The 19,369-nt window shown below is 42.2% G+C and overlaps 1 protein-coding gene across 1 annotated transcript in view; it reads left to right on the top strand.

Moving 5' to 3' along the window:
• The window catches only part of kcnh3 (potassium voltage-gated channel, subfamily H (eag-related), member 3), a gene marked incomplete at its 3' end in the record, with an annotated part of 143,943 nt that overhangs the window by 89,878 nt on the left and 34,696 nt on the right, over positions 1-19,369 (top strand). Inside the window, exons 5-7 of the mRNA XM_080785268.1 lie at positions 2,668-2,932; positions 6,878-7,035; positions 18,588-18,789. Of these exons, the coding sequence (XP_080641394.1) occupies positions 2,668-2,932; positions 6,878-7,035; positions 18,588-18,789 (625 nt within the window). The remainder of the gene's footprint in view (positions 1-2,667; positions 2,933-6,877; positions 7,036-18,587; positions 18,790-19,369) is intronic.

Below are 19,369 nucleotides of genomic sequence, written 5' to 3'. Positions count from 1 at the left end.
GATAAAGTTGTTACAATAATTTACAATTTAGGCATTTAGCAGACGCTCTTAACCCATTGATGCCTGGTGCAACCTATACGCTGTTCTACCTTTGATGCCGGCGCGCTCTCTGTGTCTCATCAGCTATTGCTATACATGTAGCAACATAACAATTTATTAATTTTTTATCCGATTTTGAAGGATTTCAGAAACCTTAGGTCAGGCCCTAGAAGGCATTCCCAGATTCGGCCTCAGGCATCAATGGGTTAATCCAGAGCGACTTACATTAAGCAAGTACAAAAAAGCATGGGAATACATCACATAAAAAGCATTTATCATGAAACATGCGTAAGCTAAGAACAGTGGAATATCTATATAATGAAACTACGGTATACATATAAACTATACATATATAGCGTATATATATACATATATACTATACTATGCTGTACTATGACGTGCTATGACTACATACAATGCAATTATAGTGCTGTCTACATAACATGCTATAAGTCTGTATCAAATGCTACTAAAGTCTACAGAAATGCTATCTAAGGGGGTAGGGTAAGTGCTATGGGCGGAAGATTGGGAGTGATGCTGCAGTTCTGACTGCAATGGGAAGTGCATTCCACAGTTTTGGAGCCAGAAGGGAGAAGAGTTTGGGACGTGTGGAGCGTTGTCCCGGAGTTTTTAGTGAGGGTACTTCCAGCTTCCCTGCGTTGTTACTTCTCTGACACAGCGCAGTTCAACTTCAGCCAGTCAATTAGTGGGACAACGCTGAGAGCCACACACAGCTGCAGTTAGGTTCTTAATTAATGGCGCACTAAGTGCACTGTGCACTACAGTTTGAAGTCTGTACACACGCACACATTATGATATGGGGAACAATTGCATTTTTTTATTATTATTTTTTTTCCCCGACTTTCGACTTCTCCTAATTTGAATCGACTTGTGTTAATGAAATCGAATTTTTTTATGAATGCCCTACTGTGAAAGAATATATATTCAAAGATTTGCAGACATTTTCAAGATTTTTCAATAATAGCTGATCTACAAGCCCATAGCGCGGCACTCGGTGGCGCCTTGTAGCGTTATATATCCACTCCACGTTCGGCACGCCAAACCCACTGTCCTGTTTGGACTGGAAAATAATGTCTCTGGTGGTGTGGGTGTTAAAGTCCGAACCACTTACTCACAAAGTGATGTAAAGTGTTTTACATGCTCGGTGAATGTTGGAGCAGATATGTTGTATTCTAGTCAGGGCAACCTGCCTAATAGCCTCCAACGTCATCAGCTGTGGCAGTTGTGAAGCATCATCAGGTTCAGCTTAGCTGTAAAGTCAGTTGTGATGTAATCAACCTGTTCTTTCCATTCCCCTGGGCACGCACGCACGCACGCACACACACACACACACACACACACACACACACACACACACACACACACACACACACACACACACACACACACACACACACACACACACACACACACACACACCCCCATACCGCCAGGGTCACGGACACAGGATTATCGCTGTTAGCCACGTTGCTGAGCTTTCATCGCTGGGATTAGAGACGGGCAATTAGCTCAGGTACTCTGATCATGTTGTATTGTCCATAAGGAGAGAGGAAATGGGTCTGCAGAACCGTGGGTCAGAGGCACAATAAGCCAGTCATGCACTATTTATATATTGACCATAAGCCCGCTACAGTATAGTACTGCCTGTGTACTGTATGGACCACAGATAGCATGAAGGTTGGGATGCTTCCATTTTATTTTGGGTGAAACCCCTGCATTTAGACCAGTGGCATACAGAATCAGCTTTATTGTCACATCACAGTTTTACAGGTACAAAAGTGGGTGAAATTGTTTTTTTGTGCATAGTTACCCGTGTCATTTTTTCCAATAAAAACAAGCAGATCAAGGCAGGAAAAGAAAGAAAGTTTGAGCGCTTTTGCCACAAAAGTTTTTTGCTAAAAACGGTACAATCAAAGGGTCTCTTAGCAAGCTTTTGCCACAAAAGGTTTTTGCTACAAACTGTACAATCAAAGGGTCTCTCTTAGCTGTTCCCACAAAACAAAAAACACATTCACACAAAATGCTGTGCTCACTCACATAAAATGCAACAGGATGTACGTACATTTATGAATGCATGCACGCGGTGTGTCTACGATACAATACTCACTGTCAATTTATCTGTAGCTCTGAGAGAGAGTACAGACGTCCGGGTCCATTTTGGTTATTCATTCGTACTCTCTCAGAGTTCATTTAACAGTGGAGATTTCTCTACTGTGTATATTTTGATGTCACCATCTGCGTCTCCCACTGAAGTGGCATTTGTTTCCAAAAAATAATATTCCAAATTTTCTAATAGCCACATTCACCGGTCAAAACTGTTGTGTTCCACGTGTCAAACTAGCGTCTGAATTCACTCTTTTCCTCATGTTGCATAACCACACCAATTAAACCTCCTCAGCTGTGCATCATAAAGCATTAAATTAAACTTTAGGGGGCGCTCTTTACCAACTGCAAAACAGTTATATCTAAGCATGGAAAGCTGATCACCAATATTAAACATAAATGCAATAAAGGCAATAATGAAATACAAATACATGAATACATATGAATTACACATTGTAACCACTTTGGCCCTTACACCCGCTGCTGTCCGTCCCGCTCACACAGAACATGTTCGGGGACAAGCCCCCCATCCCGGAGTACAAGGTGGCGGCCATTCAGAAGTCCCGCTTCATCCTGCTCCACTACGGCACCTTCAAGGCGGGCTGGGATTGGCTGATCCTGCTGGCGACCTTCTACGTGGCGGTCACCGTGCCCTACAACGTGTGCTTCACGGTGGCGGCCGGGAGGGACGAGGCGGCGGCGCCGGGCAGCGTCCCGCGGAGTCCGCCCAGCGTCAGCGACATCCTGGTGGAGATCCTCTTCATGCTAGGTGAGGGTATAGATTAGAACACTCATACACTGCATATACGGGGAGTCCGTTGTGTGTTCTGCCTGCGTTGCTGAGTTTCCATGTTACTTGCTTAACCCATTTTGGGGGCGGGAACCCCTTTTGGTGTTTTAAGCATTATGTTATACTTTAGTTATTGAAAAATAGCAGATCTGTCAAGCTCATAGCGCGGCACCGAGTGCATTTTGTTTAATTTCAACGTCAGGTCTAAACTACAGCATGCATTTTAAAACAGTTTCTAATAATTTAATATCATGTTGTTGTACGTCCCTCAAATATATACATAATAATGTATTTCTGATGGTTTGAGACTAAAATCACCACTCTGATGTAACCAGTCCATGTCCATTCTGGCTTCTGAAGCAGTTTTAGCTGCAGTACTACAATGTCCTGAGGTGATATGCAAAAAACTTTTTTTATCTTTGAGTCATTACAATACTGATGCTAGATATACCCACCCAGGCTTGTTTCCATTCCATGCCAGCTTGGAAAATCAACAATGACTGACATTGTAAACAAAGAGGAAATGCTAATTTGGACTGAAGAGGTGGAGGAATTATACAAAGTACGGTGATACAGATGACATCACGTGTACGACCATATCAGTTTGAGCTGTTCCTGAATGCAATTTCCATAAAAGCCCCTACATGATGAGAAAGCCTGATTGTTAAAAATTGCATATTTATGGGGATATAAAACACACAGGGGAGTGCAAAAAACACCAACATTGTTTGAAAAGTTGAATTTTCATGTTGTAGGTCAGGACCTTTTAATTAAACTAAAACTAATTAAACTATTGCTTGCTCACACGTACACCTACCTCCACCCAGCCATGCTAACACCAGGTGTAAAGACTTATCTGTAATTTATTCAGGACTCAATTACCAGCCCCTGGTGGGAACTGGGAATTAAGGCAGTTCTTTTTTGGCAGGCTCTTCGACAAAGTCTCTGAAGTTGGTAAAGATGCGAAGTAACACAGCGTTGCGAGGACATGAGCCATCGCCCAACCACAGGCCCATTACTTTTCATTGTTAACTTGTTGTCCTGCAAGCAATAATGCCTTTTACCGCCACTCTTGTCCTAATAATGATAAACTCCTGGCGGTCAGCCTTCCTACAATGGACGATATCCTTTAATGGCTGAAAGTGAATCTGAGCCCTTCATCGATATGCTTGTGTAATGAAATTATATGAACCGCCCGCAGTTAAATGGCTGACTCCTGTCAGCAGATAGCCAATCATTACAAATAATATGCCTGCCTGTGTACCAATACTTTGCTCAGCCAACACAGTGCATGCTGTATCTCGAAGTGTCCCTTATGCATTAAATAATTTGCATTAATTAGCTGCCCCTGATCAATGAGTCGCAACCTACTCATTTATATTTAACGACACCATTAACTGTTTATGGTTGCTTTTTAGTATCAAGTTAAATTTGTCATTACATCCTATCTATCTGTCTGCAATGGATAATGCATTTGATGATTCGAAGTAATGCAATTCTTAGTTGCCGTATATTGTTTGGAATTAGCATACACTTAGGCCCTGCGGATTATCTCCTGTCTTGTTAACAAAACCCCTAACCACTTATGCCCTATATAATTGGTAAATGGTGCATTTATATAGCACTTCTATCCAAAGCGCTTTACATAATGTGCATTACGTTCACCCATTCACACACACACTCGTACACAGATGGCGGAGAAAACCATGCAAGGCACCAACCTACAAGTATCAATCAAATCTCTTTTGATTGATTTGATTGAAAACTATGTTTTGCACTCCGTCCATGTGTCCATCCGTCCTTCCGTCCGTCCGTTATCAGCTAATCTCCGGTACCGTTGGCCCAATCCATGCCAAACTGTGCACACACACTCCCTGGATGCCAACGACGAACCTCTGCCCCAAATAACGGCCTGTTATAGCGCCACCATGAGGCCCGATTTTGTCAAAACACATTTCTGTAGATTACTCGCACACATTTTATCCGTACATGACACAATTCGGTATACACTATCTCCATAGTCATGTGATCAACACGGATCTGCACCATTTCCCATCTTCCATCCTGATTGGCTAAGATTGGCTTCCAAATCTCATATGATTGGTCCGTTTCGAACAAAATGCCACAAATCACAAACCGTGAAATTATACACGCACATTTCCACATGCCACAATTTTTTTCCTAATCAGCCTCACGGTGGCGCTATAACAGGGCAATTCCTGTTTTTACCTATAACTGCATTGATCTGTATACAACTTATGTATGCGCACTCCCTAGAGGCCATGGAAAAACATTTTCCCTGCATCTGCCAGTTATAGCGCCACCATGAGGCCGATTTCTGCAAAACACATTGTTTTAGTCGCACAGATTCCATCCAAATCTTGCCCAAATCGATGGTACACATGATCTCTGTAGTCATGTGATCAAGACGAGTCTGTTGGATTTCTCAGATTCTACACTGATTAGCTAAGATTGCCTTCCAAAGTTTTCAGGAGTGGCCCGTTTTGTACAAAATGCTGCAAATGTCCTCCTCATACAGAATTCTATCCTCAGATATGCTATGAGTGATCTGGCTTTGCATTTCCTCAACAAAATGAAGAAAATTGTTGCAACAAACAAACAAACAAACATAAATGTCTCAGTGTTAATTTGATTTATTAGAGAACTATTATTCAAATTTTACTCCACTGAAAGTGAAAATTGCTCTGTCAAATGTGTACTTGAGATAAAGTACTGGAGTACTTAAAATATATACAGTAAGTACAAATTACAAAGTGTATTGTCTTTTAATTATCCATGCATTGTCCCATTTATGCGTGTGTATAGCCTCGGTCCCAGGCTTACTTATCTGCGAAAAGAAAAGCCTGGTCACAACGTAAGGCTGAGAAGCTATCGGCGGACGTATCCTCCGGAATATCCATCGGATGTATTTCCCCCTGGATACGATATTTTCCCGACCAATCACAACACTTTTATTCGTGTGAGAATGTAAACTGATTTGCAAAGCATCAACGTCATTTCCTTGGGCAATACTTCCGCTAAAAAATCCCACAACTTCCGCTGATAGTCTTTTCAGCGTATAGGTCTTGCCCAGGGTGCCATGTGTGGAGATCCCTGATGTCATGAGTAAAGTGCCCATGTATTGGAATGCCCATAATACATTTTGGGCATATTGGTTTGATCGGCAGTTCTGGACAACTGGATACCAAAACTACATGATGGTGGGCACTGCACTCCCTTGCCACTGTGTGCGCCACGTTTGAAGTCGGTTGGTCCCATACAGGCCCATGGGCATGGCCCCTTTTGTGCCCTTAGGAATGAGACAAAAACATAATCGTTTGGTCAAAATATTTGTCTTTGAAATTTAGTGGAGTGGAGTGAAAGTATCAAAAGAATCACACCTGTGTGAACTGAGTGGTGCAACTCCCCCCCCCCCCTCACTCTCTCTCTCTCTCTCTCTCTCTCTCTCTCTCTCTCTCATTAGCAGGCAACAATGCAGCACTCTCTCTCTCTCTCTGTTTCTGGCACAACAGCGCCCCTACTGGTACTAATAGTCATACTGGTGCTCATTAACCAACACATATGTGAACCAACACATAGGCGGACACATAGGTGAACACGGACATTGCTGTTCCTTGGAGTGGTCGCACCACTCAAAAATCCAGTATAAGGCTCAAAAGATGTACTTAAAAGTGCCCGTACTCAAGTAAAATGTACCCCACTGGTTCTGTGTGTGTGTGTGTGTGTGTGTGTGTGTGTGTGTGTGTGTGTGTGTGTGTGTGTGTGTGTGTGTGTGTGTGTGTGTGTGTGTGACTGTGTGTGTGTGTGTGTGTGTGTGTGTGTGTGTGTGTGTGTGTGTGTGTGTGCGTGCGTGCGTGCGTGTGTGTGTGTGTGTGTGTGTGCTTGTGGCGCTCCTCCCTCCAGACATAGTGCTGAACTTCCGGACCACCTATGTGAGCACGTCAGGCCAGGTGGTGTATGACGCCCGCTCCATCTGCCTCCACTACGTCTCCACCTGGCTGTTTGTTGACCTCATCGCCGCCCTGCCCTTTGACCTCCTCTATGCTTTCAACGTCAGTGTGGTGAGTCTCTGCACAGTCTGTGTGTGTGCGTGAGCGTGAGTATTTCAGTTTACGTACATGTTAAAACAGCATGGTTGAGTTGATCATATTCTCAATCTCAATAATATTCCTTTCATGCTATGGCCCGGGACCTCTACACCAGGAGACTAGTCTGATGTGTAGCACTTGCCCTAGCCCCTTAGATAGCACTTTATGTAGACTTAGATAGCATTTTATACAGACTTATAGCATGTTACGTAGACGGCACTAGAATTGCAGGTGATGACCTGTTTAGGTGTTCAGAGGTGTTCAGTGAACACACCTGTTCAAAAGTCACTGGAGGAGGTGCGTCAGGCAGCAATGCCCAGCAGGAATACCATCACCTGTATCTGATATGACTATGAGATATGTATAGTATAGTATAGTATAGTATAGTATAGTATAGTATAGTATAGTATAGTATAGTATAGTATAGTCCACTGTTACGTGCTTAGCTTAGGCATGTTTCATGATAACTACTTTTTATGTATGTGATGTATTGCCATGCTTTTTGTTCTTGCTTAATGTTAGTCGCTCTGGATTAAGAGCGTCTGCTAAATGCCTAAAATTGTATCTTGTTGGTTTAGAGCTCCGTTCTATTGACTCATTGTATATATTGTGACAGGTGATATCACTATCCATACCATTCAGGCAGTGTGTACACTGCAGTATACTGCTTTGCCAATCGGCAGTAGGCTTAGTGATCGTTTCTTTCCTGGCCAGTGAGTTCACTCTGAATGCCAACCACCATTGAATTGAACTGAATGGCGTCTTTGCGTGGATGGGTGTGTTAAGTGTTTACTTGCTTTTGGGGGTATTATGTCTCGTCTGTACTCGTATGTATCAGAGCCAACATAATGGTAGGGTAAGCGATTTTCTAAAATGTATTTATTTATTTTCTTACATTTCTTTTTTAATCCGACGTGCATGCGACGTGGATGCACTTGGCCACGCACACGCTTATTTGTCCTTATTCTGCTCAAAATGAAACAATATGGGATGTTTAGGACCTTATAAAACCTGAAAACAAGCTAAGCTAATGATGGATGCTACCACTGGTGAATTCTGCTCCTCTTAAAGCAACAAGAACAAAAGCTATAAATGGCTATACACTTATACAGTAGTTAGTCAAAAGGAAGCTTACAGAAGGAAAGGGAATGGTCACGTGACTGGGCGCCAAAACTCACACCGGAAGTTCAATGAATACATGGCAGTGAATGGACCGGTGAATGGACCAGCTCATAACAAAAACTGAACAATTGAGACGTGAGTCATATAATCGGTTCAGGAATATAAACGAAGACATATCACGGGTTGTTTTCTAATCACTTGCTCAGAGTTCTAATCAATTCAATTCAAAGGGCTTTATTGGCATGAGAAAACATACGTTTACATTGCCAAAGCAGAAAGAACAATACAACAATACAGCAATACAATCAAAACAAAAATGATGTACTTTGAAGGTCAGAATCTTCAATAGATCAACTTCTATGTACCAAGATCACTCGATGCAGGTATAGAGTGCCGCAGTCCCGCCGCCTCTCAGAAAAATGAGTGGCCCAGGAAATGAAACCCCAATGCATTCTCCCATCGGCACTTCTAATATCATTAAAGACGCTTACGCCGCGGACAAAGCCAACTCGGATCGTGACAAATCATGACAATGAACACAATATTTTGGGCCGATCAAATCATTAGAAAGAAGAAAAGAAAGCCAGGAGACAACACGATTTGTTTTGTTTTTCGTCTTATAAATTATTTGATCGGCCCAAAACATTGTGTTCATTGTCATGATTTGTCACGATCCGAGTTGGCTTTGTCCGCGGCGTAACCGTCTTTAAATAAATTATATTAGAAGTGCCGATGGGAGAATGCATTGGGGTTTCATTTCCTGGGCCACTCGTTTTTCTGAGAGGGGGCGGGACTGCGGCGCTCTATAGTGCAGGAATATACACAATGATTAGTCTTTAGGGTGGTTGTGTTCCATTTGATATCCTTCTCCTATCACAGCAACTCACAAATCTTGCTGCTGTGTTTGCACATTGTTGTACTTCGCCCAGCAGATATGGGAGTTTTTTGTCATTGGTCATGTTTCCAAAATCTCCGTGTGTGGTAGGGTGACCAGATCCCAACTAGCCAGATGTGGGACAAAGAGTGTGTTTGTGTGGGACAATGTGGGACACATGCGGGGTTGTGTCGTGCGCGTGAATAATAACAAAAATAATAACATTTATATTCTGCCCCTCACATAGCATATCTATGCTTTGCCATCTGGTTGATTCAGTAGCACACCATAGGACTATGATGATAATAACTATAATAGAACTACTATGCAACTAAAAGGAACTTAACAGAAATATACAATACACAATACACCAACCAACCAACCAATACAATTGGACCAATTAACTAACCAACCAACCAATACACAATACACCAACCAACCAAATGAACCAATACAATTGATTTGATTGTGATTTGTGAAAGCATGAATTATAACCAATAAGGAACCAATAAATAAACGTTTACTTTATCAAAGTATCCTCCTCCTATAACAAAGCCAACTACTGCAAATTATTTTGAAATTATACAGGTAAAATAAATAAAATATATAATAAATGAAACCAGAAATATAAATCAAATTTGCAGCATTGGAGGCAACTCATAATAAATTAAATTGTAAACACTTATCCACCATAGCAGCATAGCCAGGATATACACTTTTTAGGTGTTTATGTTGTCCATTACAAGTCTGAACATCTCTCAGTTAGTCAGTTGTACTGTGTGGTAAACACTAGTTATTTCACCTCCTAGGCTGTTACTTTTAATTTTTGTTTGGTTTTAGTACAAACGTGTTACGTGTCCATGCACTGTGAAGCCTCCTTTTGAACACGTTGCTTCACGTCGTTATTCACCTCCTCCGTGTGTCACTGAGAAACGACTCTGATTACAAATGTCACAGACTCACAGAAGACTCTTTCAATATGCCTTGCACTGTCTGCATGGCTTCTTCACCCACGGATAAATAGTTCCCCTGTGCTTGTTGTAACTGCACTTAATTTTCTTCCCCTTTCTCCTCGTTGTACTGTGTTTCGTGCGTTGTTTTGTTTTGGTGGGTGTTCAGTGAACACTGTTCACTAAACTAGTATCCGCGCCGCATTGATTTGGGGCGCGTTCGGAAATAGCGCACTGAGCCCACGGTGCAATGCAAACTAATAGGCGAGTGTGCTCCGGTGTGGTATTTCTGAACGCGCCCATTCCCCCTCCCTGCCCGGCTGCTTGATTGACAGCCAATCCTACCTATACGTATACACGCACACACACAGTCATGGCCCGCCCCCCTGGCCCTGTCATGACAGCCTCCGCAGCTCTGTTCTCCCACAGACGGTGACAGACCCACAGATAAAGCGCACATTTGAAAACTGTCAATCAGAATGCGGGACAACGTCTCAATTTGCGGGACGCATGAAAGGTCGTTGAAATGCGGGACAATCCCGCACAAAGCGGGACATCTGGTCACCCTAGTGTGTGGTTGTAATCTGTGGGAAGTATGTGTCTCTGATGTCTTGGTACAATGGACAGATGGTTAGGAAGTGTAGCTCGGTTTCCACTTCGTTTAGTGTGCAGTGGGTGCATAGTCTGTCTTCTCTCGAGATACAGGTCTGCCTATGACGGCCTTTCTCGATCGCGAGACTGTGCTCACTGAGTCTGTACCTAGTTAAGATTTTTCTTTGTTTTGGGTCGGTCACGGTGCTCAGGTATTCTGCCACTGTGTATTCTCTGTTTAGGGCCAGATAGCATTCTAGTTTACTCTGCTTTTGTGTTGCTTCTTTCCAATGTGTCAGATAGTTTTCCCTTTGCTGTTTTATAATTTGGTTTAGTCCAATGGGTTTTCTATCTCGTGGCTCTGTTTGTGTTTGTGCCCGGAGTTCCAGGGCCAGCTGGCTGAGGGGGCATCTCTCTAGAGTTTCACTGTGTGTGAGTGCCTTGTTATGGAGTGCATCTAGGTCACTTTCTTTTAGGTGGTTGTAGAACTTAAGTGCTCTCTTTTTTATTTTGATTATGAGTGGGTATCGTCCTAATTCTGCCCTGCATGCATTATTTGGTGTTTTTCGCTGGGTACGGAGAATGGATTTGCAGAATTATGTGTGTAGGGTCTCGGTTTGGTGTTTATCCCATTTTTCCAGGTCATGGTTTGCTAATGGTCCCCAGATCTCGCAACCATAGAGGGAAATTGGTTCTATCACCGAGTCCAGTATTTTAAGCCAGGTTTTAATTAGCCTGTCGCTAAGTCCCACCCAAGCCCGTTGTTGGCCAATACCACATTAGCAACGGTTACTAGGTTAGGAAACTCGGTCAAGCTTTCAATGCTGGTCAAAATGGTTAAGCAGTGTCAATATTTGCTGTACAGCATGTGTGGGTTTGTTTTCTTACCTTATGAGCAAATTAGTCCATTCCATGAATTATTTCGCTCCGTTGTGCAGTTTAATAGTATCTATAAAAATAGGCTCTCATTGACTTCCATTGTAACGGGGAAACAGCTCTCAAAATCAGTCAGTTAGCACATAAGCGAACACAACAAAAGCTGATTCTGACAGTTTATGACATCAGGAAAACTCATGCCATCTTATTTTCGTCTTTTGATAGATTTATAAAGTAACTATATTGGTTGGAGATATACAGTGAAGCGGTTCTGGTGTTCCTCGTTTGTAAACAAGTCGCTTTTGTTTACAAATGTGTTTACATCCAACGTTCTGGATGGTAAGTCTGGGACCGAGGCTACTTCAGACCAATCAGATCGTTTTGTAGGCAAACAGGAACTTCTTTCCACACAAACTTGACAGGGTTGCAAAGTCTGCTTATTTCTCGCTACTTTTGGCTTAAGGCTAATAATTAGTACTGTAATACATTACCAAAACATTAATTATCATAGATATAGGCCTACATAGTATTTATAATGATAAATGCATACAATATTTTTATTAGGATTATATATGGTCATATTATTGTGTTTGTTTTGGCTTGTTTTTCCTTATTTGGCTTTAAGAGTTGGCTTGTTTTTGGAGGTGGGTTGGCTTATATCTCTCACACAATGTGACAACACCGAAGTCAAAACAAAAACATTACAACGTTGATATTTTTTATTCAAAATAAAACGGTCATAATGAGCTTAGTGTTCTAAAAGAGTGAGTTTGAGAGTTGTTTCCCTGTTACTATGGAAGTCAATGAGAGCCTATTTTCTAATATGTAGGCTACTATTAAACTGCACAACGGAGCGAAATAATTCATGGAATGGACTAGTTTGCTCATAAGGTAAGAAAACAAACCCACACATGCTGTACGTCAAATATATTTATTGACACTGCTTAACCATTTTGACCAGCATTGCAAGCTTGACCGAGTTTCCTAACCTAGTAACCGTTGCTAATGTGGTATTGGCCAACAACGGGCTTGGGTGGGACTTAGCGACAGGCTAATTGGGATGTCTATTTTGATGTTTCTTTTGATGGCATAGAATGCCATTCTTGCCTTGTCTCTCAGGTCCTTTACAGCTTGGTTGTAGTTCCCTGTGCTGCTGATGTTTAGGCCAAGGTAGGTATAGTTTTTAGTTTGTTCTAGTGGGATTGTATTTAGGAAAAATTGGTGGTTTTGGCGACTGGGCCTTTTTTGAAATATCATGATTTTAGTCTTGGTTAGGTTCACTGTCAGGGCCCATGTCTGGGAGAATTTGTGTAGGAGATCAAGTTGCTGCTGTAGTCCTTCCTTGGTTGGGGACAGCAGCAGCAGGTCATCGGCGTAAAGTAAGCATTTGATTTCTGTGTTTGCCAAGGGGATGCCTGGAGCTGTAGACTGTTCTAACGTTTTTGCTAATTCGTTGATATATATGTTGAAGAGTGTTGGAGTGTTGGACTCAGGTGTTGGACTCAGGCTGCATCCCTGTCTAACACCACGGCTTTGGGGGAAAAAGTCTGTGTGCTTTTCGCCTATTCTAACTGCGCATTTGTTGTTAGTGTACATTGATTTTATGATGTCATAGGTTTTCCCCCCAATGCCACTTTCCAACAGTTTGTACATCAGACCCTCATGCCAAATGGAATCGAATGCTTTTTTGAAGTCGACAAAGCAGGAGAATAATTTGCTTTTGTTTTTGTTTATTTGGTTGTCAATTAGGGTGTTGAGAGTGTAAATGTGGTCTGTTGTGCGATATTTTGGTAGAAAGCCAATTTGTGATTTGCTCAGGACATTGCTTTCTGTGAGGAAATTAGAATTCTGTGGTTGAGGATCATGCAGAGGATCTTTCCGAGATTGCTGTTTACACAAATCCCGCGGTAGTTATCTGGGTCATATTTGTCTCCACTTTTGTGGAGTGGCGTTATCAGCCCTTGATTCCATGTGCTGGGGAAAATCCCAGAGCTGAGCACGATATTTAGGAGTTTTAATATGGCCAGTTGGAATTTGAGGTCGGTGAATTTTATCATTTCATTTAGAATTCCGTCTGCCCCACAGGCCTTCTTTGTTTTAAGTGTTTTTATTTTGTCTTGTAGTTCTTTTAGGTTGATTTGGGAATCTAGTGGATTCTGGTAGTCTTTTATGGCTGACTCTAGGTTTTGTAGTTTATCTTTTATTTGTTTTTGTTCTTTGTTCTTCTCGATTGGGCCAAAGAGGCTAGAAAAAGGGTTTACCCATACATCTCCATTTTGGATGGGTAATTCGTCCTGTTTTAGCTTATTAAGTCTGTTCCAGTTTTCCCAGAAGCTGTTTGTCTGTATGGAATCCTCAATATCTTGCAGTTGGTTTCTAACGTGTTGATCTCTTTTTTCTCTTACTGTGTTTTTGTATTGTTTCAGTGTTTCCCCATATTGGAGACGTGTGTTGTGGTTGTCTGGGTCTCTGTGTTTTTGGTTTGATAGTTTCCTATTTTTTTTCTGAGATTCTTGCAGTCATTATCGTACCATTTGTCATTCTCAACATTTTTGTTTGATATTTTTAGGTTTGCTAATGAGGCTGTAAGTTCGAATATATAATTGAGGCCTTCTACTGCCCTGTTTACACTTTCACTGTTTTCTTCAAAGGTTTTTTCTAGGAACTGGTCCAGTTGTGATTGGACTTGTTTTAGTCTAATAGCATTTTGGAAGGCTTCTGCGCTATGTTCCTTCCATTTGTAACGTTTTCTTATATTGTGTAATTTGTTTGGCGTTTGTTCTTTGTGTCTGTGTGTTGATCTGTTTAGATAGGCTGTGGTTCTGTTGTGGTCTGACAGGGGTGTTTGCGGGCTGACTGTGAAAGCTCTGAGAGATGCCAGGTTCATGTCAGTGATAAAGTAATCTACCGTGCTGTTTCCCAGAGATGAGCTGCATGTATATCTACCGAATGAGTCCCCTCGGAGTCTACCGTTAACGATGTACAGACCCAGTGAGCGACAGAGCTGTAGTAGTTGTGACCCATGTTTGTTTGTTGTTTTGTCGTGGTTGAATCTCGGGGGACATGTTGGGTAGCTGATGTTTTCCCCTCCTGGTAAGTGTTTGTTTCCCTGTGTGTTGAGGGTGTCAGGCCCATGTCCTGTTCTGGCATTTAGGTCTCCACAAACTACAATGTGACCTTGTGCCTGGAAACGGCTGATATCCTCTTCTAATGTGGGGAAAAAGTCCTCCGTAAAGTAAGGGGATTCAATTGGGGGGATGTAGGTGGCACACAGGTAGACATTATTTTCGGTTGTGGTAAGTTCCTTGTTTATTTCTAGCCAGATGGAAGAAGTTCCAGTTTTAACTAGCTTAATGGAGTGGATTAGTTCAGATTTGTACCATATTAGCATACCTCCAGAGTCCCTTCCCTGGTTGACTCCTGCCAGCTTTGTAGATGGTACCACGAGTTCTCTGTAGCCAGTAGGACAGCCAGTGGGGCCATCCCCTCTGTGCCATGTCTCTTGTAGAATAATGATGTCTATGTTTGCAATCTCTTTGACAAAGTCTGGGGTTCTGCTCTTGATGCCAAGGGCAGTTGACCTCAAACCTTGTATATTCCAGGATGATACAGTGAGTGATTTGTACTCCATTGTTCACATTGTTGTTACATTCCAGGGGTTCTGCCCTGGGCCCATGCTGTGTAGAAATCCATGAACATCTGCTCGATGCTGTGTGTGCTGGAGATGGCTCTGGTCAACGCCTGTGCGTATGTGTATGGTTGGCGAGGGAGGGGGAGAGTGGGCGGTGGTGCGACTGATGTAAGAGTGTATGGGATGGACATCAGTGGTATGGGTGAGCTGTGTATGTCATGAGTTCTGGGTGGAGCGGTGGGGGTGGGCATCAGGGGTGTGGATGGGCTGCCCTGGAGTGTGGTATGAGGTCTGGTTGGAGCGGAGGGGTGTCTAGGAGAGGGTCTGCCTGGTGGATAGGGGTGATGTCTAGTAGAGTGTCCTGTGTATGCAGTGCGTTGTCGTCTGGGTGTAATCACTTGCACAGAGTGCACAGCATATCATTTTATCTGAGGATCTAAACAGCAGCAGGTATCGTTTCTGGCTCCGAGGTATCGCGAGATTTGGTACGTTCAGAAAGGTACTTTGTGCTCTTTAGATTAGATACCATACCTCTATAAACATTACACACAGACCCCTTTTCCCCCGGTTGGTTCCCAATGGGAACCGGTTCAGTTCTTTTTGGTTTTTAGTCCATGAGCTCCATGAGTTCCATAATTGGTGGGCAAACTATACCCTATATTAAATTGTTTATAGGATCAATACAAGTAAATTAATACATGATAACCCTTCCATGACAGTAGTACCTTTTTCATATTTTTGATTATTGCATATTTTCCTACATAATGCCTCATTTGCATATTTAAAAATGTAAAATTTGTAATACAATAAATCATTGTCTTCATGTAAGTACTCAATTGGGGGAGTTTAATGGTGATAACAATCTAATATAGGTATGGTTTTGCCCACTCAATTCATAATTAACGTTTCAATTTTGGAGCTCTGGCTCATGGACTAAGAACCAAAAAGAACTGAACCGGTTCCCATTGGGAACCAACCGGTGGAAAAGGGGCCACAGTGTACATATCGAAAAGCAACACAGCTATATCTTTTGTTGTTTTCCAGAAGCGATTACTTTTCAAAAGATCTCAGTCATTCAGAAACAGTGTTTGTTGACATGAGCTGGTCACTGAGCTCTCATCGACTCCAGTGCTTTCTGCCGAACTTCCGGATGGAGTTTGGCTCCCATGAAAGCATCCATGAAAGTATCATGTCGATTCATGTGACCATGTCCTTTGCTTCTCAAAGCTTCCTTGGGTAAGTCAAGGTCAATTAAATAAGGTTAGGAAGGTTAGGAAGACCGTACGGTGGACTCCCATGTTGCTCCATGGAAGGAAAGAAACATGCGCAATTGAGACCAAGGAAGCTGAACGCGAAAGTATTGGCTGAATATAGCCCATTGCGCATGTTTTTCTCCTTCCAGGGAGCATAATTTAATAGTCCTTGGGGTTAGTCTCAGGGGGCTGCTCTTCTTCTTTGGGTTTTTCACACATTTCTCTGGCACCTGCACAACACTGCCTCCCCCCTAGTGGCTATATGTGTTAAAATAGACTTAATAGAGCATCGTTAAATCATTTGACACTCTAAGAAGAGCTGTCTCAGTGGAATGATTCTGTCTAAAGTTGTTTTCCGATACCGATACTGGTAACGGTTACTCGTGTCCATACGACAAAATTCAGTACTCGTACTCGGTCTGAAAAAAATTGTATCCTGACAAATCTAATTAGGTCTAAAACCAGATTGAAACTTATCTAAAATGTTGTGACTATTTAAAACTGTGAAGCTTTGAAATAGGCCGGTAGTTATTATTATGCAATGCAGGATCTAAAGCTTTTTTAGTTTTTTTTTAAGCGGCTGTACAATGGCTATTTTAAAATAGGAGGGGACATCTTCTACATCCTGACAGTTTTCTGAAAAAGCTATGTTTCTATGTCAGTTTATGTTTGATTTTTCAAAAATAGCAGATCTACAAGCTCATAGCACGCCACCGAGTGGCGCGCTACGAGCTTGTAGATCTGCTATTTTTCAATAGCTAAAGCATAACATAATGCTAACACCACAAGGGGTTCCTGCCCAAAATGGGTTAAAAAGAGTGGTGGGAATCACATCTAGAGTACTGGAGGACGTTTTCATGGTGCTCACTAACAATGGCAGAGAGTCAGACAAACTTTCTAAGCCTGGCTAGTATGAATGCATGCTTAAGAACTCGCTATAATCAATCAATATTTCCATATTTTGAATAGAAACAGATGGTGAGGGACAGCTCATTCAGAACACGTGCTTTGTGATGGTTTTGACTAATTACATTCACGTTAGCTATGCTGACAGCTGAACAATCAACACAACTGAAACTATATCCCTGTGGTATAGTTATACAGCAGTTGATTGAACGCATGCTAACCACTAAAACCATATAGTTGACCAGGGGTCCCCCAGGGCTATATACTAAGTGGCCCGATCATAGACTGTAACGGTAGCCACTCTCCTCAGAACATATTCGACTTTATGGTACGTTTTTTTTATAAATGGGACCATAATTTTCCAAAAAGAATATTATGACATTAGAAATGAGACTTTAAACTAGTGACTAGAAGCAGAAAGTATTCATGACCATGTTTATTAAGGTAATACAGTCTAGGGGAAGTTGGGCCCAATGACAGCACCACAACAGGCCATTTTTCAGGAAGTCAGGATTTCATACTGGCTTCAGACACTATTGGCTTCACTGTCCCCCTGGGAGAAACTGGAGTGGCGTTTATCCAGACGTGAAATTGCAAAATACAGTGACAGAACATAAAAATAGCTACCTTCCTTTGTAGCGTCATAATAGTGAAGCTGACAGCCAGCTGCACCTGCTGTGTTTTCAACCCCCCCCCCCCACACACACACACACACACTGTCAGGGAATCCCAGCAGTCCTTATCAGTGGTGTAAAGTAACTAAGCAAATTCACGTACAGTAAGTACTGTACTTAAGTACACTTTTGAGGTATTTGTACACTACTGGAGTAGTTCCATTTTCCAATACCTTTACTTCTACTCCACTACATCTCAGAGGCAAATATTGTACTTTTATTCCACTACATTTATTTGACAGCTTTAGTTACTTTGTAAATTTGGATTTTTTAATTATTATTACAAAACATACAGTATTCACATTTGAAAATAGCCTTACAATGTGTCGCATTGTGAGCTTGTAGATCTGCAATTTTCAAAAGATTTTTTTATACATTTGAAAACTTGAAATAGGAACTTGAATGAACTTGAAATGGGACATTCTGCATAACGAGTATACTTTTACATCTGGTACTTTGATGCCAATACATTTGTACTTTTACTCAAGTAAATTTTTAATTCCAGACTTTTCACTTGTAACGGAGCATTTCTACATTAACCAGTATCAACACTTGTACATGAAGTAAAACATTTGAGCACTTCTCCCACCACTGGTCCTCATTGCACTGTGAAGTTCAACGGCGTTTCTCTTTGTTCTTCGTTTGCAGTACTTCGGGGTCCACCTGCTGAAGACGGTTCGCCTGCTGAGGCTGCTCAGACTGCTGCAGAAGCTGGAGCGCTACTCGCAGTACAGCGCCGTGGTTCTGACCCTGCTCATGTCCATGTTCGCCCTGCTGGCCCACTGGATGGCCTGCGTCTGGTACTTCATAGGGCGCAAGGAGATCGAGAGCCCCGGCTCCTGGGACATCGGTTAGTTCACCGTTTTTCCAAAACACTACTGGGGTCACTCACTGGGACGCATTTGTGGGTATAGAGGTCTTGTCAACAGAATGCAATGCAGCCAGTATGGACATTTCCACATACTGACGTTGTTGCCGGGCAATTTTTCCGACGTGGCGTTGGTCGCGTTGTCCAACTATTTACTGACCCTAACCCTAAATCTAGCCCTAACCCTATAACCTCAGTCTTAAATGACGTGTTAATGACGTTTAGAAGATTTAGAACACTTTCCTGGGGGTCTTGTAATATGTGGTTTTAAATATTTTTGATTTTAGCAGCCCAGTGTCTCTGATGTCATGGACACTGGGCTCACTTCCTTCCTGGACTACATGTTGTCTCCGTAAAACAGCCCTCCCCCTATCCACAAGAAGGAGCAGTGCTCCAAAGCATTATGGGAATTGTAGTCCAGGAAGTAAGTGAGCCCAGTGTCCATGACATCAGAGACACTGGGCTCACTGCTACAATCTAAAATATCTAAAACCACATTATTACACACATAAAGACCCCCAGGAAAGTGTTCTAAATCTTCTAAACGTCATTAACATATACT

This window comes from Protomyctophum bolini (genome assembly GCF_963924005.1).
Source record: "Protomyctophum bolini genome assembly, chromosome: 16".
NCBI classification, from domain to species: Eukaryota; Metazoa; Chordata; class Actinopteri; order Myctophiformes; family Myctophidae; genus Protomyctophum; species Protomyctophum bolini.
This window is presented reverse-complemented; position numbering and strand designations above follow the sequence as displayed.